The sequence below is a fragment of the Pongo pygmaeus genome, chromosome 1 (genome assembly GCF_028885625.2).
Source record: "Pongo pygmaeus isolate AG05252 chromosome 1, NHGRI_mPonPyg2-v2.0_pri, whole genome shotgun sequence".
In the NCBI taxonomy this organism is placed as follows: domain Eukaryota; kingdom Metazoa; phylum Chordata; class Mammalia; order Primates; family Hominidae; genus Pongo; species Pongo pygmaeus.
The window spans coordinates 176905795-176927412 of NC_072373.2; the positions used below are offsets into that span (position 1 = coordinate 176905795).

The following is a 21618-nucleotide window of genomic DNA, read 5'->3' on the forward strand; positions in this document are numbered from 1 at the left end:
GTCCGTCCGTCCACTTCCCACCTGCCCTTAGTGTCTCTGCTGACCCGCAGCCCTTCCTTCCATACCCCCAGCTGGCCCTTTACCACCCACAGACTGCCCACCAGCTCGTCGCCCCATGCATCTGTGCACCTCCCACGCCTTGTGTGGTAAACACATGATGTCCAGCCTTGTGCTGGGCACGGAAGATGCAGAAATGAAAAAGCACGGCCCCACTTTCAGTGGCCTGGCAGGCGAGGGCAGACACAAAGAGATGAATTCTACCTCATGTCATTAAGATGGCAAGACAGATGTGCAGAGAAAAGTCAGGGCACAGATGAGGGGACCTTAGCCCCTCTGGGTGGGAGCAGGAAGGTCTGTGGAGGAAGTGGCGTCAGGCATGGGTACAGTGTTTAGGGGTGTGAGCGCGGAGTGGGCCCGTGGGGCTTGCCTCTGCTGGCTCTGCACCCAGGCACGTGCCTTTGGGCTTCAGGTTCCTCAGCCATCAGAGGGGACAACAAAGGACTTGCTTTAGATAGCTGCAGTCAGGAGTAAGTGACGGTTTATGCTGAGGGTTTAGAACTGTACCTGGCACAAATTTAAAAGTTCAAAACAGAAATTGGTGTATGTGTTCATTGGTCTTGAGGAAGGACTAAGTGTTGGGCCGGTGAATTCAGAAGAACGCTCCCCAGAGTGACTGGTGCTGAGAAAGGGCTGAAGCCTGAAGCCCACTGTGTGCAGGATCAGCGGCCACGCAGCGCAGTGAGGAGAGGTGGTGTGGGCAGGGCTATGTCCAGGGCCCAGTGGGTGCCATTGAGGGGTCTTAAGCAGAGCAGGGACATGGCACCTTGAGAGGTAACCCTGAGGGCCATGTAGAAAATGGGTTGGGGATGCTGTTTTGGACAAGCCGTGTGTGAGTTCCTGAGGGGGACTGGGCCATGGCAGGAGGGACAGGACTGCAGCTGGGGGCAGAGCCCACCTGGCTGGGTTAACTCACGCCTGCACTCCCATGGAACTCCAGGGCCAGGGAGTGAGGGTCCTTGAGTGCCAGGGAGGGTGTGGGAGTGAAAGAAACACCAGGGGCCAACTCGGGGACACTGGCATGACAGAGGAGGACAGAGTGGGAAGATCGCATTTATTGGTTCAACCAGATTTACAGAGCACCTACTGTATTCCAAGCATTGTTCTGTGAACTGTGGACACTGCCAGGAATGAAACAGCAGAGGCCTGCAGGCTGGAGGAAGCAGCTGCCTCAGGCCCTGGGATAGGGAGACAGCGATGGGGTGCTGGGAGCAAGGGGCCTCAGTGGGAAAGAAGATGGGAGGGGACCGCCAGGCTTGGGAAGTTGATCTCCAGCCTGCAGGCAGCGGGGAGCATTGGAAGCTGTGGAGCAGAGAGGGACGTGGTCAAATCCTGCGCCATGAGCTTTCTGGTGAAACACCACCTCCATGTTCCTTGAGGAGGGAGGGGATGTGCTTTAGCCCAGGTGCCTCTGAGGCTCAGGCACTGTACCTGGGGCTTCATATCCTGTATCTCATTTAGGCCTCACTATAACCCTAGCTCCCCAGCTACTCGGGAGGCTGAGGTAGGAGGATCACTTGAGCCCAGGAGTTGGACTGCACACCAGCCTGAGTGACAGAGCAAGACCCTGTCTCAAAAAAAAAAAAAAAGAAAAAGAAAAAGAAAAGAAAAAGAAACCACAACCGTAGGTGTGAGCACTGTTTTTAATTCCCATTTTATTTTATTTTTAGAAACAAAGTCTCACTCTGTCACCCAGGCTGGAGTACAGTGGCACGATCATGGCTCATGGCAGCCTCCAACTCCTGGGCTCAAGTGATCCTCCTGCCTCAGCCTCCTGAGTAGCTGGGACTACAGGCATGCTCCACTACTCCTGGCTTTTTTTTAATATTTTTTTTTGTAGAGACAGAGGTTTCACTTTGTTGTCCAGGCTGGTTTCAAACTCCTGACTTCGAGTAATCTTCCCACCTTGGCCTCCCAAAATGTGGGGACTAGAGTCATGAGACATTCATTTTAGAGTGGAGAAACTAAGGCTCAGAGAGTTAATAAACCAGCCCAGCATCATGCACCCCGGAAGTGCCAGAGCCAGGGTCCATCCCAGACCTGTCTGCTTCCAGGGCCTGAGCTCTGTTCACTGCTCTCAGGTTGAGGGCCTGAGTGGGGACAGGGAATGGCCCAGGCTCCAGTAGACTGGAGCACTCCACACCAGGGAGGCTTCTGTCCCAAGCGGACCAGTGCCCGAGGACCAGAATCCTGTCCTGGCTTTCCCAGGCCCCATGCTTGTCTCGCACTGAGCCCCCGGGCACTTGGGGCCACAGATCTGCAAACTTCCCAACAATAAGCATCCATTAACAGCCATCAGGGATGATGTATCTTCCTGGGTAAAGCGACCCTTGTATTATGACAAGTCCTTGGCAGTCCTGCTGCGTTTCAGAGAGAATTAGAAGTGCTTTTCTTCCTTAATTCTCCTCTCCTGCTGCTCCTAATCCGATCGACATTGCGGTCTACAAGAACATGCCTTGGCTTTCTTTTGCCAGGAACTTAATTTACATGGAAAACAGCTGCTGGGTCAGGGAGCCAAGAGCCCATCTCGAGGCTGGGCATGCCTTCTCCAAGCCTGGGCCTGGCCCTGCTGTCTTGGGAGGGCAGAAAAGCCCTCAGGGCTGACTCTCAGCTGCTGTGTGATGTGGGGCAGGGCTCTTACCTTCTCTGGGTCTGTTTTGTCCTGGAGAAGATGAGCATTTGGATGAGCCAAGCTTTAGGATTTCCCTGAGAGAAGGGGCCCTTCCCATCCAGGTGCCTGCCCCAGTCATCACCCTGTGTCCTGAAGGCCTCACCCTGTTCCCATCCTGAGGTGACTGGGAACAGCCAAGGGTTGTTGGCCAAAGATTTGCTTGGGTTACTGGGTGCACCCCAGCCCAGGCTCACCCTTAGCCAAGGGACCTCAAGTCATATACTGATCCATCGTGCCCACGATGAGGTGACCAGATGGGGCTCGGCCAGCTGGAGCTCAGCCACCCCTACTACAGCACTTCCAAAGCATGCCCCCAGCCATCGTCTCATTACTCCTCATGGCAGCCTGGGGTGAGGCGTGACTGTTGCTGCTTATTGCAGGCTGAGTAGGCAAGACCCAGAGAGGTTATGTTATTTGTCCAGCATTACACAGGGAGTAAGAAGAGGTGGGATGGGATCTGAGCCCAGCTCTTCATCCCTAGCCCTGAACTATTTCCACTGAACCTGGTACCAAGAAGGAAGAAAGAAAGAGCTGGGGTGGGGTTGGGGGAGGCTGACTGCACACCTATTGCGCTTTACTCCTACTGCATCCATTCACCGGCGCGGCTGCACAGAACGCACCTGCAGACCTCAGCTACCCATGGGAGGCCCCACTGCTGCACTTTGCCACCATTCTGTGTGTATGTTGAGGCCACACCTCCCACAGGTTGCTCCCAGCAATGACTGAGTGTGGCAGGCCCAGCAGGGACACTGAGGCAGAGTCTTCCTAGGAGGCACTGGACTCCCTGACAGCCAGCAGACGTTGGCTGCTGAGGACTCCCTGAGTCCTTGTCCCGGAGGCTCCCGCTTGACCCCTTCTCCCTGCCTCCTCCTCTCAGTCTTTGGGCTCTCCCAGCCCGTCCAGTTCACAGATGGCATGTCTCCCATTTAAATCCTTGCATGTTGAATCCCATCTTGGCATCTGCTTCTCAAAGGACCTGGACTAACGACATCTTCATGATGTACCCAGTCCACCCATTTCACAGATGGGGAACTGAGGCACAGTGAAGGGAAGGGTCTTGCCCTGGGGCTGCAGTCCTTTCTGCCCTGTCCCCTAACGGGACGGTTGCTGGTGGGCAGGGGCCTCACACTAACACCTCCTTTCCCTCTGCTTGCTCCCCAGCTGCACGCGGGCCCTGACACCGAGGCCGACGTCCTGACCGAGTGTCTGGCCCTGCAGCAGCTCCATGCGTCCACACAGCTGGCTGCCAGCGACGGCAAGGGTGGCTGTGGCCTGGGCCAGGAGCTTCTCCCAGGTACGTGTGCGGGGAGGCAGGGCCAGGGGCGTAGCCCAGGAGGGGCCTTTCTCTGACCACAGTCAAGGACAAGTGATGCTCAGTGGGCCGCCCACATGGGCATGACTTGTTGCAGGCACTCACTCATCTGGACTTGGTTGCCTCTGGCTCCCTACTTCCAATCCATCTTCTCCCTGCAGCTCCTCTAACTAGGCGGACGTTTCCTTCGCATTATTCTCTGGCTCCCCATTGCTCAGGGCATGAAGCCCTCACCCCTCTCAGCCTGGCCTTCAAGGTGTGTGGGGCCTGGGTCCTCCTAGCAGCCTCTTGCCTCCTCCTTGGCATGTTGGATGCAGTTCCCTGAACACTCTGTGCTCCTGCTCCCCCCCACCCCCAGGCACTGTCCATACCCAGCCAGCCCTCTTCTCCCACCCTTCATGAAGGTAGCTCCTGCCCTTCCTTCAGGACCCACCTCCTTGTCTCCTCCTCCAGGAAGTCTTCCTCTGGGCTTCGCTCTGCCCCAGTGCTGAGCACTCTGAGCTGTCACTCTACTTCCCATCTGCCCATCTGTCTCCCCCACCAGACTGTGAGTTCCTCAAGGGAGGCTCAGGGTCTGCCTCATTCTGGAGTCACCAGCACCCAGGATGGGGACATGTGCAGAGCTGGGCTGGGGGAACCCACGGCCCTGCCCCGAGCATCATCAAGAGAGGCTCTGGTGCCCTTGCTGATGGCCCATGCTGCAGGATCATCCGCAGGGAGGAACCGTGTTCAAGAAGAGCCCATTCTGCCCCTGGCCTTGACTCCTGCTCCAGAGGAGAAAACTGAGGCTCTGAGAGGATAGGAACTTAGCCCAAATCACTTCCAGCTCATCGCTAAACTCCGTGGCCCAGAGATGGGGCCCCCAGAGCCCCTGGGACTCTGCAGGCCCCTCCAACCAGACGCTAAGGGCCTTTGGTCCAGCTGAGGTGGCCTGTCTGTCTCTCCCAGCAGCTGTGGGCCACGGGGCAGGTCTCAGGCCACAGCAGGAATTCTTGGCTTTGTGGCTTGGGCATCCAGCCCAGATAAGAGCAGCATGGCCTTTGGATTCCAGCTGACAGTCCTTGCGCTCTACCCCCGACTCCCCTAAAGAAACCGCAATATCAGAGCAGACTTTCTGCCCACCCTCTGGGATTTCTTGAATTACTCCAACCATTTTCAACATTTTTTATTTTCTAATTTTTTATTCTTTCCCCTCAATGTTGAAGTAGCAACAGATTTAAAAATATATCAAAGCACTTGCCAAACAGCCTCAGGAAGAAAAGCCTTTTAGCCTTTCTCATGGGTCCCCCTTTCCAGGGGTCTGTGCTCAGGCAGGTCCACGAGGGCGAGGACACAGGCGGATGGATGCCTGGGGGAGGGTCTGCACCCTCCTCACGTCTAGCTAGAAGACCCCTCTGTGTGGCTGCTTCTCACAGGGTCAGAATTGCTAAAATGGCAGGGCTGGAAGGGACTGGGGGGCTGATCCAACCCAGGGACGAAGGTATCTCAAGTGCCAGCTCCTAACAAACGGTCATGACAGTGACTACTTGGAGCTCTGTGTTGAAGCCTCGGAAGCTGCTTCCCGATTCAGCCAGACAGAAAGCTGCTGCGGAGGAGCAGTGCTGCCCCCAGGGCAAAGGTCTTGTACCTACCCCATCAGTTTTACCTTGGGAAGACTCAGGCCTGGGCAGTAGAAGGAATCACCTAAGGTCATCCAGAGAAGTCAGCAGCCAGTCCAGGCTGCAAGCCTTTTCTCGGCCTCAGGCTTGTCCCAGCGAGAAAGGACAGGGCCAGCAGTTACCATCTCTTGAGCACCTGCTTGGGCCACTGACTTCACAAATATCCTCTCATTCAGTCCCCAACTACGCTGTGCGGTAGGATGTGAAACCCATGCTACCGATGAGAAACAGAATCAGCTGAGGCCTCATCATCACAGATTGGAGGAGCCACTCCTGCTGAAGCTACTGCCCTTGCTCTGTGACAATAAGTGGTATCTTCCCTGCTTTGAGCCTCAGTTTCCCTCCCAGGCACTGAGGGATCTCATCTGCTATGAGAACAAATGTGATCATGGATGCGGTCACATATAAACCCTATGTGACTGATCATCTTACTGTTATTGTTGTTCATGGTGAGCAAGAAGAATGACTATGTACCCATCCACCTTACAATCATGCACAGCCAGCACGTATTGACTGTGTGCCAGGTGCTGCTCCAGGGACTGTGCGTGGACATCACTGCCATCATCCTCACATCGGCCTCAGAAGGCACACGCAAGCCACAGCTAGCAGGTGGCAGAGGCAGGATTGGAACCCAGACCATCTGCGCAGGCTGTCCTCTTAACCAGAGCCCCCACCTCCCTGCTGCTAGTGCTGCTCCTCTGCTATACTGAGCACCTGCTGTCTGCCAGGCCCCGTGCTGGCCCTGTCCTCCAGCTGCTTCCAGTGCAGCGGGGAGGGCAGGACCAGCCAGGTGAAGCCCAGGGTCCTGGATCCCCCAGGATCCGGCCTGCTGGGTTCTTCTGCAGGCTGCAGGGCAGATGGCTGAGAAGGGAACAGATGTTAGGGCCAGAGGTTAAGCGCTCACGGCTGATGATGGATGACACAGCTTTATAGCCTGAAGTGGTGCGTTTTGGGGAGAGCCCATCAGGCTCCATGGCATCCCCACTCCCGCTGCCCCTCGCAGTCCCATGGTTCCTTCATTCCCATCTGCTGTTCGCTGACATGGTCAGCATCTCTAGTTCACACACTCGGTCACCCACCCTGTGTCTGTCCTTGGTGTGGAGGCTCGACAGGCAGGGACCTGGCCCCGGGGCAGGGGCAAGGGCAGGGGACTGAGTCAGGGAGGATTAGCAGAGTCCGAAACAGAGGGGAGAGGGTGAGGGACGAGCTGCAGAGGGAGACACCAAATTTCCATTGTCCAATTGCAGGACACTCCCTCAAGTAGGGACCAGCTCCCTTCTGCACAGGAGACCCCACACCCAACCCCTGGGAGCTTATCTGCCAGGCCCATCCTGAGCAGATCCAGGGTAATGTGATGGGCAGTGAGGACTTGAGAAGCATGAGGTCAGCGTGGCTGAGGGAGAAGGTGCAGGATTGATCAGGATTCTAAGCCTTCTCAGCTGTCAGGCCCCCAAATTGGTTCAAGATGGCAGGCGAAGAGGTGCTAAGGAGAGTGGTGAGCGGCTCAAAGCGTGGGCAGCTCCTCGCCAGGCTCCCTCCACAAACACCGCTTGAGGTGCCTTCCCCCAAGCTGGGAAGGGAGGCAGTGGCTGGACAGACAGGTGGTGCTAGGCCTGGGAGCAGAGTCCTAGAGGCAGGGAGCGGTAAGGATGGTGGCCCAGAGCCCCCGGGTCTCACAGCAGCCAGCAGTGATGCCTGCACCAGAGCCGAGGCCTCAGCCAGGTATCCAGACCATCACCTGAGCTGGAGCCACTCCTAGCCCTGGCCTCAGGTGGACTTTCTCTCCCCGCTGCTTGGAAGATGGGCCTGACGAGCCGCCTACTCTGTGACTTTGGACAAGTCGTTCAACTTGTTAATATTTAGTTTGCTCATCTTAAAATGGAATATATTATGTTCCCCACTGACATTTGTCAAGCTGGTTAAACTAGATAATGTGGAAAGACAGTTTGGCACAGTATGTTTTTAATTAATGGTAGTTATTTTGATAGTTGAATCTCACACGATGTAATGTAACGTAGGCTGCTTGCAGCTCTAACTCCAGGCCAGGAGTTGCAAACTGTTTGGCCTCATAGGCAAAGGGGCACTTTTTGGTGGTGGTGTGGTGGTGCTTTGTTTTTTGTTTGTTTGTTTGTTTGTTTTTGAGATGGAGTCGCCCAGGCTGGAGTGCGGTGGCACCATCTTGGCTCACTGCAGCCTCCGCCTTTCGGGTTTAAGCCATTCTGCCTCAGCCTCCCAAGTAGCTGGGATTACAGATGCATGCCACCACGCCTGACTAATTTTTGTATTTTTGGTAGAGACAGGGTTTCGCCATGTTGGCCAGGCTGGTCTCGAATTCCTGGCCTTAAGTGATCCTCCCGCCTCGGCCTCCCAAAGTGCTGGGATTACAGGCTTGTTTTTTTTTTTTTTTAATGGTGTCCATGTGAAGGTCTTTCTGGGACGTGTGCTCTCCCCTTTGCCACAGGCACTGCTGCTCCCCTTGTTAATCCATACAGTTTCATTTATTTTGCTCCCTGCCATGCTGCCTGAGGCACTGAGCTTGCCGTCCCTGCCACAGCCCTGCTCCGTTCCCTGCAACAGCCTCCTGAATTGCAGGCCTGGGCCAAAGGGGCCAGCCTGGGATGAACTAGCCTTGGAACCCCAACCAATTGAGAAGGTAAAAGTTTCCTTTATCCCATTCATGAAAGGAGACTGGTGTGTTCTCAGATTGGTCCTTATGGTGTAATAAGAGCACTGGTCTGGATCCATGTTAACCAGAGTGCTATTCAGCATGTAATAGCTGCCCTAGTGCACGCTGGCCATCAGAATGGACACCACATCAGTGCAGGCCCAGGCTAGCCCCCAGGTCACACAGAGTCCATCAGTGCAGCCCCGGGCTAGCCCCTAGGTCACACAGAGTCCTCCCAGGGCATCTGCTGGATGCATGAATTTCAGAGAAAATGATGTCAATTGCTATTAAAATAAACATGGCCAGATTGAAGAAGGGATGCAAAACTGCAAAACTGGCCACTCCCTAGAGAAATGAGCCCCGGAGAAGCCAGAGCGAGGCTTGAGGAGGCCTGGGCTCCATGCTGGGTGTAATGGCCTGGAATGCAGGGGTCGGGTGCATTCATCTTTTTTTTTTTTTTTTTTTTTTAGATAAAATAGGGAATATCAAAAACTTACAACTCTTTCTGTGTCTTTCTTAGGCTCCAGTCACAGAGTAGGAGTTTATTTCCTACCCTGATTAGGGTTTCTTGGTGAAGGCATTTTGGGAGTGCTGGGCTCAGTAACTCCAAACCCTCAGTTGGGCCCCTGGAGCAGCGTCTCACTCTGACCTAGTGTGCCCCATTGATTTATTAGCCTCCCTGTCTTAACAAGGGTAAGACTTTAGGGGGTAAAAGGTGATAAAAGGTGGCATCACCCTGCAGGTGTCTTCCGAAGGTTTAGAATCTGAGACTAGAATGAGGCTGACTCCTCTCCTCAGTTGGGACCCTTGTTCAATGTACCGCCCATACAACCATCCATGGCAGCCCTTCTCAGAGGTCTCCCAGGCCAGCTGCCACCCAGCTAGTGCAGTCATCTCTCTTTGGAAGCCTTCACAGTGGACACCCCGGCTCTGCTTGCATATCTCTGGGGAGGTAGTTATTCTGTGCAAGGGCAGCCATTGCCCTGCAGCAGCACTGCCTGTTAGAAGGCACTGCCGAGCCCTGGCCTGCTGTCTACTCTCAAGCTTCTCTCCATTCCTGGGTCTCTGTCTGCTTCCGGGGCCACACAGAACAAGCCTCTTCTTTTCCAGAACAGCATCACAGAGATTTGAGGCAGCCTGCCCTATACATGCCCCCATCTCAGAACACACACACACACATACACACACACACCCCAAGCACCCCACACCTCTGACAGCCCCTTGCCAGTCCACCTCTGCTATGAGGGGAGCCCCAGCCCTGGACACAGCCCTTTAGCCAGGGCCTGCAAGGCTGAACTGAGTGGAGTGGGGCCAGCACCTCCCTCATTGGGGCCCCTAAACTTCCAGTGATTCAACGTTGTTCATTTTCCCTCGTCTTTATTTCTCCATCATCAGGCACACACAGCTCCTGGGCCATCACAACCATCTCTAGGGAGTGGCCAGAGTCCAGTGAGCCTTGTTTGATTCCCTGCAGGTGTGTATCCTGGCTCCATCACCCCCCATAACGGACTCGCATCGGGCCTCCTGCCCCCAGCGCACGATGTACCTTCCAGGCACCACCCGCTGGATGCCACCACCAGTTCCCACCACCATCTGTCCCCTCTGCCCATGGCTGAGAGCACCCGGGATGGGTATGTACACCAGGCCAGTCCTCCTCCAGGGGCAGCAAGGGGGGATCTCGGGGGGAGGCAGGGAGGGCAGGTGTCCCGCATTATCTATCTGCTTGTTACTGATAATGAAAATAGCCAACCTTCAGGGAACACTGACTGCAGACTGCATTCCACACACTTTGTGTGCATGATTCCGTTGGTGCCTGCAGTAACTCTGAGTAGACCGTACTGGCTTCTGAATGCCTCACTTCATGCAGCCCCTCCTCCCCACTGGAGGACCCTGGGAAAATGCTGTGGCCCCTCCCAGCGACCCCTGCATTCTGGGCTGCCACACGCAGAATGGAACCCAGGCCTCCTCGGGGCCTCACTCTGGCGTCTCCTTGCCTCATCTGTGCATTTGGGAGCAGACTGCCCACTGTGCGCACTCCACAGATGCTGGTCTGGGCCCCACACCCACCTCCAGCCACTGCAGCTGGGACATTGCCCGGCCTGCGGGGGCTGCCTGGGAGCCTTTACTTCAGGATCACTGCGGAGAGGGGCAGCCTCTTCCTGCCCCCAATGTGGTTCTTGTTGTGGCCACTTAATTGACTGGAAATGGTGAATGTGTTAATTGCTGGACCGTGATCTGCCAAAATCTGTTTTTCTTGCAAATGAGCAGAGGGAGGCCTCACAGCCCCACCCTCCTGCCCTCCCTGCTGTGTTTTGCTGATCACCTTGTCCCCGCAGGCCTGGCCCCAGCACCTTCCTCCTCCTGGCTACAGCCTTGGCCTTGGCCTGCCTGCGCCTGGGGCCAGCCTGGCTTCATCGCCACATTTGTGGCCCACTGCTCCTATTATTACTGGGCTCCTCCTGCCATTCATTCACCCATTCATTCGGTGTTCAATTATGGAGCCTCTGTGGGCAGGCCCTGGGCCCAGTGCTGGTGCCTCGGATGACTCTGGCCCTGGAGATACTTACTGTGAGAGGGAGACCTACCACACAGGGGGCCAGTGGTGTGCGGCAAGGAAGCGGAAGGGCTGTGGAGCCCAGAGGAGAGCCCAGTGGGGTGTGGCTGCCAGGAGGGTGTCAGGGAAGGCTTCCTGGAGGAGGTGAGCCTGGAGTTGGATGAGTGGAGAAGCTGGGAGGAAGGAGTAGCAAGAGTGAAGGTAGGCATGGTGAGAGCTTGGGGTGTTCTGGGAAACATGAATCATCGTGTGGGGTGACGAACTTGGGAGAGATGTCGCCAGGTCCAGATCCCAAGGCCTGGGATGAGACTCGACCTGAAGAGTGTTGAGCAGTGATGTGGTCAGGTTTGGGGATGAGGACGCAGGGCAGCATTGCAGGGGTGCGGTGGATTGTGGGGAGCCGGACAGATGGCATCCCAAGCCAGGGCCCGGTTCAGGCTGGGGAGGGGGAGCCTGGAAGGCAGAGGAAGGGAGTGGTGGCACAGAGGCAGCGGGAGTGGGAAATCCGAGCTGGGCAGGGAGAGGAGGGGGCCTCAGGGATGAGCTGGGGGTCCAGAGGGGCTGCTGACAGGCAGGGGAAGATTGTGGCTGTGAGTGTGAGCAGAGAGCCGTGAAGAGGCAGCCTGAAGAGGGTGCAGAGGGGGACCCAGAAAACCGGGCCCTCCTCGAGCCTCAGCTGCTGCTTCTGTGAAAGGCATTATAAGGCCCTCCCTGAGGAAGGTGGTGAGGGCCGTACACATGCCTGACACTGTGTGCCTCACCTGGCACAGGCTCCACCACGATGGTCCCCGCCCCCACCCATAGCTGCTCAGGCCACCTGCTCACCCACCAACCAGCCGAAAAACATCTCCAACCAAAGGAAAATAAACCACAAAGGCCATTCGCTGCTCAGGCCCGTGCACTCTGCTCCGCCTCATTCATCACCTGCCTGCCGCCTGCGTAAGTGCCTGTCAAGAATTCTGCAGTGAGAAGCAGAGTGATGACAAGACGGGACCCCCGCCTGCCCACCCCTGCCTGCGGGTAGGAGCCTCAGGTCTAGCTGCAGGAGAGAAGCGTCCTCGTGCCTGACACCAGGCCCAGGCCCAGCGTGAATGGGTTTCTTTTTTCATCCCCTGAGAAGAGAGTTGGGAAAGGGCCTTCAGCCTCCACTTCCTGCCAAAGTCAACAAGGAACGGCCACTCGTGGCTCCCCAGTGGTTTGCTGGGACGTTTAAATAGCTTGACAGAATTATCTGATTCACTCAAAAATATGCTAAGAGGGCCTGACTTCATGACCAAATTTATTTACCCTGGCTCAGAGAAGACGCCGAATAGGGTATTTTTTTGCCCAGCCTTGTGCGAGGTATGAAGCCCTCAGTCTGCCAGACCAGTGAGGTTTTATATTAATTTTTATAGGTTCCAGTTGAAGCAAAAATATTTGATTTAGGAATCATTTGCATGACTCAGAGGAGGAGCTCCAGAAGATCTTTTTTGCCTTTTAAAGAGTTCAGGTAGAGCAGCATAGCCTCAGGCGTCATGTCTGCTGTGGAGAGAGTTGTGTTCTGTTTAATTTCACTGGCTGTGAAGGTGGCAAATGTGAATTTATGGTGGAGTGAGACAGGAAAAACAAACTTTTGAAAACACATGTTTTCTTCTCCTTCATATCTGGTTCATCGTAATCCTGCAGTGCCGTTAATCTCTGGGATTTGTAGCTGAGAGATTCAGAAACTCATTTATTAGTGTCATCAGTTGTTTGCTGTGTGCCAGGCCCAGCGCTGGGCACCGGGTGACCGAGAAGGGCCGAGACCTGGCCCTCCCTACAGGGGCTTCAGGAAACCAGGGGAGGGCTGGGTTGTGGGTGCCCAGATGGGATGGGGATAAGGCAGCCACCACACAGCAGGCCTGCAGGAATGAGGAGCCACTCCCCGGCCAGGCCCCGGCCCAGCTTCAGCCAGGAGAACTGGTCATGAGAACACACAGCTCGTGCACAGCTGTCCACGGTTTCTAGTGCATAGAGGAAGACGCTGTCCCACTTGATCATCCCATAAGACAGGCCTAAAAATAATGATGAAGATAATGATAATTTATTCCTGGAGATGTGATAAGGATTCAGCTCATGAACTTAAAATAGTGACAGGGACCCACAGTGTATCAGTGGCTGGGCCAGGGACCCAGCACCAAGGCCCTGCTTCCCCTGTCCTCAGCGAGCTCACAGTGACAGGGGCCCCACACGTGTGGATGATGACAGCAGACTGGAGGGGAAGTGGAGGGGCTGCCAACGTTGGAGGGAGCAGAGAGGAACTTGGCACGGCACAGATGCGGAGACCCCAGCCTCTCTCCAAATCTGCTTTCCCCATTTCCAGATAGCCCTGCTTCCTTCAGAGAGGCACTGATCTGTGTCAATACTTGGTGTCTCAGAGGGTGGGCAAGGGTCACGAGGTCACCTGGAGCTGTGACACTGAATTCGTTGTATATTTTAATGTGGATGGTCCAACAAGCCACAAATCTAGACAAGAAAATGGGGACTCCGAGCTCTCACTGTCTGCCTCTTTCTGCCATGTACATAAATGCTTTACAGGCTGGGAGCCTTCAGCCTTGTCCTCAGAGCCCCCAAGCCATTGATCCCAAAGTCATTTTAGCCCTTGTGAACGGGGCCCAGGGGCTTAGGAAGGTAGCGTGAGAAGGGAACCTGGCCTGCAGCATCCTGTGGTCCAGGTAGTGGGCCCCCGCGCTGGGCTGGGCTCAGGGCACCTGTGCCGCTCTCAGCCACTGCACTGCAGTCTTGTTTCAGAACATGAGCTTCCAGAGTGCACAGTCTAGAGCCTGCATCCCCCTCAGGCTCTGTATGAAGGCAACTGGTGAGCCCCCCATAGCGGGAGGTATGCAAGTGGAGGAGAGATGGCCAGGGCTGGAAACAGAAGGTTCCTCAGAGTACACTGCAGGAAAAAAATGCCAACTTCGCCATGGGACCGACTTGCTAGTTTTTCTTCCCTTCCTCTTCATAATGATGATGACGATTGATGGAGTGGCTAAGAATGTATCGGACATCACACTTTGTCTACATTGCTTTAATGTCACCCTCACCGTAACCCCTGAGGTCAATGTTGTGTGGCTGGGAGTAACTTGGGCAAAGCTCTCTGAGCCTTGGTTTTCTGGTCTGCGAAAAGGACACAAGAACACCTGTCTCCCAGGGCCTGGGGCAAGTCAGGGGCGCAGTGAATGCTGACTGTGAGTGCCATGGGCTGCTCCAGGGCTCCTCATCCAGGTGGCCAGAGTGGCATGCACGAGGCAGAGAGCCGGGCACCCAGCAGGTAATGAACACTGCAGCGTGCCCGGTGGTGAGCCAGCAGCCGTTCCAGGAAACCGGAGCTCAGAGACATTGAGCAACTTGCCCAAAATAGTTGGCCAATGAGAGCAATTAGGGGTTTGAACACAGTTCTCTCAGCTGGAAAGGTTGCGCCTCTTAACCTGTGTTCCTTGCTGACTGTCCTAAATACCAGACTCCAAAGCTTACAGGATTGAAAAGTTTGGCTTGAACATCACCAAAAATAAAAGCTCCTCTTCGAACTATTGTAGGTCGGAGCAGGTCAGCTGGTGAGTGAGCTCCCCGTCGCTGGAGGGGAGTAAGCCACAGCAGCCCTGCCTCTGGCCCCCACCCACCAGAACCCTGCCTGCTGACGGGCATCTCTGTTCTCTCCAGGTTGGGGCCCGGCCTCCTCTCACCAATAGTCAGCCCCCTGAAGGGGCTCGGGCCACCGCCGCTGCCCCCATCCTCTCAGAGCCATTCTCCGGGAGGCCAGCCCTTCCCCACACTCCCCAGCAAGCCGTCCTACCCACCCTTCCAGAGCCCTCCACCCCCGCCTCTGCCCAGCCCACAAGGTAAGCTCTGGCCAGGGGCCCGCTCCGTATAACCCCCCGATTCCCACTTAGGGACCCCAGAGGAACAAGGAGACAGTGGCCTAGTGGGGGAGGCAGGTACTCAGAGAATGACCGGCTGGGCACTGGGGGCTGAGAGAAGCTGGGAGACAGGAGACATAAGAGGCCCAGCTGAGGGCACAGCCTGGAGAAAACTGGTTCTGAGAGTAAGGAAGAGCGTGTTCCGGACAAGGCGGCAAAGGCCCGCTGCCCCGAGGAGAGGCCAGTGAGCGGGATTGAGCGCCTGAGAGTGGAGGGAGTAGGCGTCAGCCACGGGTGACTCAGGAGCAGCCACGTGAGACCATCTCAGCCACCCCTTGCCTGCCCTCCCCTCCCTGCAGGGTGGAGCTGAGAATGGGGCCCCAGCCTCCTGCACCTCCTCTCTCTCTCACACCCACAATGCCTGAACAGGACAACACGAGAGGTGGAGCGTGCAGCAAGGATGTTCCCCTCCCTGCCCTGGGCACTTCTCCTTTGTGAACGCGGCCCCTGCCACCCCCGTCTGCAGGTTACCAGGGCAGTTTCCACTCCATCCAGAGTTGCTTCCCCTACGGTGACTGCTACCGGATGGCCGAACCAGCAGCCGGTGGGGACGGACTGGTCGAGGAGACCCATGGTTTCAACCCCCTGCGGCCCAATGGCTACCACAGCCTCAGCACGCCCTTGCCTGCCACAGGTGAGCCCTGCCTGCGTGGCTCCCAGTCCTGGGCACCTGCCGAGGCTCAACCCGGTGCTGAGTGCTGCATACATGCTGTCCTGCAGCCTTTGGATGCTTATGTGGTGGGGCCATCCCCACTTTACAGAGGGGGAAGGAGAGGCTCAGAGAGGTCCCAGGACCCCGCAGAACTGTCTATACCTGCCTGACTGGAAAGTGCATGCTCCTTCCACAGCTTTGCGAGCCTTATGTGTGTCTGAATGCTGACAGGTTTCTGAAGAATCGGACTGGGAGCTCATGGTTTACTTACTGCTTCACTTTATTTATTGAGCACCTACTGTGTGCCAGGCATAGCTGCAGACCCTGGGAATATAGCAGGGAATGAACAAATCCTGCTCTCCCTTTGGCAGCAGAGGAGACTAGGCGGGGACAGAACCTGGAGGTCGTGCTGTTCCTTCCCCACATTGGTACCTGGTGCTGCCCTGCAGGGCCCTGGGCCTCCCCAGCTCTGCCCCAGGCTTGGCTAGAGAAGCCCAGGGAGAGGGGAGGGTGCCCGCAGCCCAGGTGAAACCAGGCTCTGATCAGCAGGGCAGGCCTAGTCAGAGCAGGGGCATCAGAAGGGAGGGGCTAGACCCTCCCTGAATTCCTCCAGCTGAGACCCACCCTCAAAACAGCCTCGGGGCCCAGTTCTTTTTTTTTTTTTTTTTTTTTTTTTACCTTTTAAAAAGTCAGTTTATTGAAGTTTAATTTCCATACAGTAAAATTTACCTTTTTATATGTAGTTGGATAAATTTTGGCAAACACATGTAGTCATGTAAAGACCTCTACAATAACAAGATATACATTTCCAGCATCCCCCCAATATTCTTCCTCACTTCTCTTTTTTTATTTTATTTTATTTATGAAGTATTTATTGATGATTCTTGGGTGTTTCTCGGAGAGGGGGATATGGCAGGGTCATAGGATAATAGTGGGGAGAAGGTCAGGAGATAAACACGTGAACAAAGGTCTCTGGTTTTCCTAGGCAGAGGTCCCTGCGGCCTTCTGCAGTGTTTGTGTCCCTGGGTACTTGAGATTAGGGAGTGGTGATGACTCTTAAAGAGCACGCTGCCTTCAAGCATCTGTTTAACAAAGCACATCTTGCACCGCCCTTAATCCATTTAACCCTGAGTTGACACAGCACATGTTTCAGAGAGCACGGGGCTGGGGGAAAGGCCATAGATCAACAGCATCCCAAGGCAGAAGAATTTCTCCTAGTCAGAACAAAATGGAGTCTCCTATGGCCACCTCTTTCTACACAGACACAGCAACAATCTGATCTCTCCTTCCTTTCCCCACACTTCCCCCGCTTCTTTTCAACAAAACCACCATCGTCCTCATGGCCCGCTCCCGATGGTCGCTGTCTCTTCGGAGCTGTCGGGTACACCTCCCAGACGGGGCGGCCGGGCAGAGGTGCTCCTCACCTCCCAGACGGGGTGGCCAGGCAGAGGTGCTCCTCACTTCCCATATGGGGTGGCGGCCGGGCAGAGGCGCTCCTCACTTCCCAGATGGGGCAGCCGGGCAGAGGCACTCCTCACTTCCTCCCAGACGGGGGTGGCGGCCAGGCAGAGGCGCTCCTCACCTCCCAGAGTGGGCGGCCGGGCAGAGGCGCTCCTCACTTCCTCCCAGATCGGGTGGCGGCCGGGCAGAGGCGCTCCTCACCTCCCAGACGGGGCAGCCAGGCAGAGGCGCTCCTCACCTCCCAGACGTTGGGCGACTGGGCAGAGGCGCTCCTCACCTCCCAGACGTTGGGCGACTGGGCAGAGGTGCTCCTCACTTCCCAGACGGGGCAGCCGGGCAGAGGCGCTCCTCACTTCCTATACGGGATGGCGGCCGGGCAGAGACGTTCCTCACTTCCCAGATGGGGCGGCCGGGCAGAGGGGCTCCTCACACCCCAGACGATGGGCGGCCAGGCAGAGACGCTCCTCACTTCCTAGACGGGGTGGCGGCGGGGCAGAGGCTGTAATCTTAGCACTTTAAGAGGCCAAGGCTGGCGGCTGGGAGGTGGAGGTTGTAGCGAGCCGAGATCACGCCACTGCACTCCAGCCTGAGCACCATTGAGCATTGAGTGAGCGAGACTCCGTCTGCAATCCCAGCACCTCGGGAGGCCGAGGCAGGCAGATCACTCGAGGCCAGGAGCTGGAGACCAGCCCGGTCAACACGGCGAAACCCCGTCTCCACCAAAAATACAAAAACCATTCAGGCGTGGCGGCGCGCGCCTGCAATCCCAGGCCCTCTCCCAGGAGAGTCACAGGAGCCCGAGGCAGGGAGGTTGCAGCGAGCTGAGATCACGGCAGTACAGTCCAGCTTCGGCAACAGAGGGAGACCAAAAAAAGGAGAGGGAGACCGAAGAAGGGAGAGGGAGGGGGAGGGGGAGGGGGAGGGGGAGGGAGGGAGAGAGGAGGCCCAGTTCTAACAGGAGGTTTCCAGGGCTCCAACAAAGGGGAACCTGAGACCTGCCCCAGAGGCCCTTGGGGCAGCTTTGAGGTCGTGAGCGGGAGGATGGAGGGACAGGTATATAGGGACAAGCACTGAGGCCTCAGCCGGGTACATACCACCCTGTGGGTCCACGTCCACACACCTGCGCCCGTGCCAGGTGTCTGCGTGTGCCCGTGCTTGCAGGGCTTGCACAGGTGGCTCTGGGCAGCATGCGCCCTGTGAGTGTCGGGAGCTGGCAGGGCTGCACTCTCATGTCTGCACATGTGTGTCACCCCAGGTGTATGTGGATGTCCGTGCACCCCGTCTGTGTGCACATTGTGTCACCCACCCCATGACTCATGGCTGTTTCCACAGATGTGTGCTTGTGTGCACGTGTGCACCTGTGTTTGAGGATTGTGCCCACAGGCCTGTGGGTAAACGTGTGCCGTGTCCACGCGGGATAGACGTGTGCGCATGGCCCCCTGCGTGACATGGGGCTCACATGGAAGACGGGTGCTCTGTGTCTGTGTATACCTGAATTGAGGTGCCCAGTACTGTGGGCTCTCCCCATCTTGTCCTCCCCACCCCCATCCAGCCCACATGGGATTTCTCAGCTGAGCAGCAAGGCTTAGAATGAATAGCTCTGAATGGAGCAGGAGGCAGCTTCCACACCCCACCCCGCCCCTACACCGGCCAGGGGAGGTTCTTTCAGCCTCCCCTCTCCCCAGTGCCCACTCCAGGCCCGCTTAGCTGCCTTCTGCCCACACCTCCGTGGTCAAGCAAAAATCACACGCAGAGCATTAAACCAGGCTGACAAGCTTCAAGGGCTGCAGGCCTCAGAACGGTTGGGCCCAACCCCACTGCATAGACTGAGGCTCACCTGTCTTAGGCCACATAAACACATGACAGCAGCTCATTGGCAGGTCTTTAGGGCAGGGGCTGGAGAAGATGACCCCTCCCGGCCCCTCCCAAGTCAAGGGCCTCAGAGCGGTGGCCCCACCCTGGAGACAGCATGTCCGGTGGAAGAGCCAGGTATCTCTGGAGCCAGATGGACCTGGGTTCAATCCCAGCTCCACCCCTTACTCACACTGTGACCTTAGGCAAGCATCCTGGCCTCTGTGCCTGCCTTCTCAGCTATAGAATAGGATAGTGAATCCCACCGCAGGGGAGCATTGTAGAGCCGAAGCGAGGCATGCTGAAATGAGCACTTACTAAGTGCCCAGTAAATGCTGGTGCCCTTCTTTGAGTTTCTTGAGCCTGGTTGGGGGATGCAACTGAAAGGGTGGGGGTGAGCCAGTCCTTCTACCAGGAGGGGACCAGCCCCTGAGGGCAAGGGCTGAGCTGCTCCTACCCTACCCCTCTCCTTCCCCCACATTCTGCCCCACAGCCTAGCCCTGGTGATGGACCTCCCTGAGTCAACCCCGGGCCTGTCTCCCCAGCTGCCCGGGGTCCCCTGGGTGTGCCAGGCCCAGGGTGCCTCCCAAGCCCTCGCCCCACCCCAGTGGCCAGCTCCCCCATTTGGAAATGCTGGGGGTTCCAAGCAGGCCCCACCGACGGGACACTGTGAGGGGGTGACCCTGGGCAGGTGGGGTGGGGCCTGGGAACTGGGAAGCACGAGCAGGCACAGCCCCTGCTGCCTCCAGCGCTGACCCTCTCCCAACCACTCACAGGCTATGAGGCCCTGGCTGAGGCCTCATGCCCCACAGCGCTGCCACAGCAGCCATCTGAAGATGTGGTGTCCAGCGGCCCCGAGGACTGTGGCTTCTTCCCCAATGGAGCCTTTGACCACTGCCTGGGCCACATCCCCTCCATCTACACAGACACCTGAAGGAGCCCCCCGTGCGCCTGCCCGTCCAGCACTGCAGATGCCACCTCGCCCACCTGCTGTCGCTCCCACCCTCCGTGCACCTAGTGGGAGTGCCAGGCCACAGCCGGAACAGCCAGGCCATGACCCAGGGGAGCCAGTGCTGCCACGCCACCCAGCGCTGCCAGGGAGCTGCCATCCAAGCCTGAGCTGGGCGCACAGAGGTGCCCACCAGGATCCGTGGCCCTGTAACATTCCCTCGATCGTGTCTTCCCATTCCTCCCTGCAGTGGTTTTAAAATCACAGACCTCGTGTATACAAAATATGCAGAACTTGTTTTCCGTTCCCCTGCCAGTTTTATATTTTTGGTTTTACAAGAAAAACATTAAAAACTGGAAAGGAGATGTGAAGGCCTGGTTCTGCTTTATGATTCAGCCCAGAGGCTGGGACTGGGAGAGCCTTGGAGGAGGGTGACAGAGCCGGGTGTTCAGGGCTAGGGAGGCTGCGTAGAAACCAGCTCAGGCCCTGCGTTCTGACCACGAGGATGGGAACCAGTGGCACGTGGCCCCCACCATGCGCTATGGTCCTTACAGACACCAGCGATAGTCCCAGGACTGTGCAGTGAGATAGGCCTATCCCCATGGACAGGTGGGCAAACAGGCCGGGAGGGTGCGGCGACGGGCTTCGGATCCGAGGCCCCACAGTCAGACCACAGTTGGGACCCAGCTCCATCTGACCTGGGCCTCTACCTGCTACAGCGACTCCTCAGCAGGTGGGAGAACGAGCTTCAAGTCTAGTGTCTGGGCTTCTGCAAACAGAGAAAACCTTGGGAGGGCAGGTCAAGCCTGCTGGGAATGGAGCCCAAACAGCCTCAGAAAGCCAGGGCAAAGGCTGGTCCCTGCAGACAGGCCAGGTGCCGAGAGCAGCCTTTGTCCTGGGAGCCCTGTGCCCACCCTGGAGGACCAAGGCTCATGTGGGTCTGTCCCCATCTCCCCCTGTCTCTGTCTCCAGCATCCAGCACGAGGAACAGGCCCATGCTCCAGGCCTGGGCAGGTGACCTGGACGGTGGCCAGCATCTCACCATGTCACACTGATCACTTGCCACAAAGATCCAGGAAAATTCCTGCCTCCTCCCCTCTGGAGTGGAACCATGCAAGGGCGGTCATGTTTACCATCCTCCCCGTGCTCCCAGAAACAGCCTAGGGAGGGGTCTTCTTGTCCCCTCTGTAGGTGAGGAGGGGCAGCCAGCATTCACACCCTCACCAAAGGGTCACCTCTTTGTACTACACGCTGACTTAGGCAGGCAAAGCAAGATGAAAGGCCCAGTAACCCCCTTCTTTATAGAGAGGGAGACTGAGGGTCAGAGTGAACACCTAGCCACATAGTGACAGAGCCGTGATGAGTGCCTGGTCCTCCCCATCATCCATGATGCCACTGACACAGCGGTGCCATGCCGGCCTGCGGGTCTTCCCGGGGATCTGCTCTCTGCCTCCTCCCAGGAGCCTGCTGACGAGGTGCTTGCACCCATGTCCTACTTGCCCCCTGCAGACGTGCGCTCCGCCTGCTCTGTGTCCAGGGCCGACCCATGGGGGCTGCATTTGGGGCCGCTGCCCTCTGGCTCCAGGCTGGCTTCAGCCAGTGAGGAGCCCAGCATGGGAGGGAGGTGGGAGGGAGGGTCCCTGGGTAGCTGTGTCTTCCACTGAAGGTCTCGGTCCAGTCCAGTGGCCCTCTCCACACAGCCCACTCCAGGCTGGGAGCGGCTCCCCTCCTCCCTCACTCAGGCATGGGGTGGGGCTGGGGAATCACTCGAGACACCCCGGCCCACACCGCAGCATGGTCCCCTCAGGAAACTCCTGACCACCCTGAGCTGAAAAGGACCGTCTTCCCTGCCA

General features: G+C 56.9%; 1 protein-coding gene across 5 annotated transcripts in view; it reads left to right on the forward strand.

Annotated features, from left to right (window-relative positions):
• The window catches only part of GLIS1 (GLIS family zinc finger 1), a 249907-nt gene extending 229771 nt beyond the window's left edge, over positions 1 to 20136 (forward strand). For 3 of the 5 annotated variants that reach the window (XM_054453885.2, XM_063655752.1, XM_063655747.1), the window contains exons 7-11: positions 3890 to 4022; positions 9838 to 9994; positions 14596 to 14774; positions 15319 to 15486; positions 19593 to 20136. In XM_054453885.2, coding sequence (XP_054309860.1) covers positions 3890 to 4022; positions 9838 to 9994; positions 14596 to 14774; positions 15319 to 15486; positions 19593 to 19750 — 795 coding nt within the window. In that variant the 3' untranslated portion in view covers positions 19751 to 20136. Of the gene's footprint in view, positions 1 to 3889; positions 4023 to 9837; positions 9995 to 14595; positions 14775 to 15318; positions 16328 to 19592 lie in introns of those variants that run through there. The other 2 variants (XM_063655741.1, XM_063655742.1) reach the window with 1 other exon arrangement.
• Positions 20137 to 21618: the final 1482 nt, after the last annotated feature.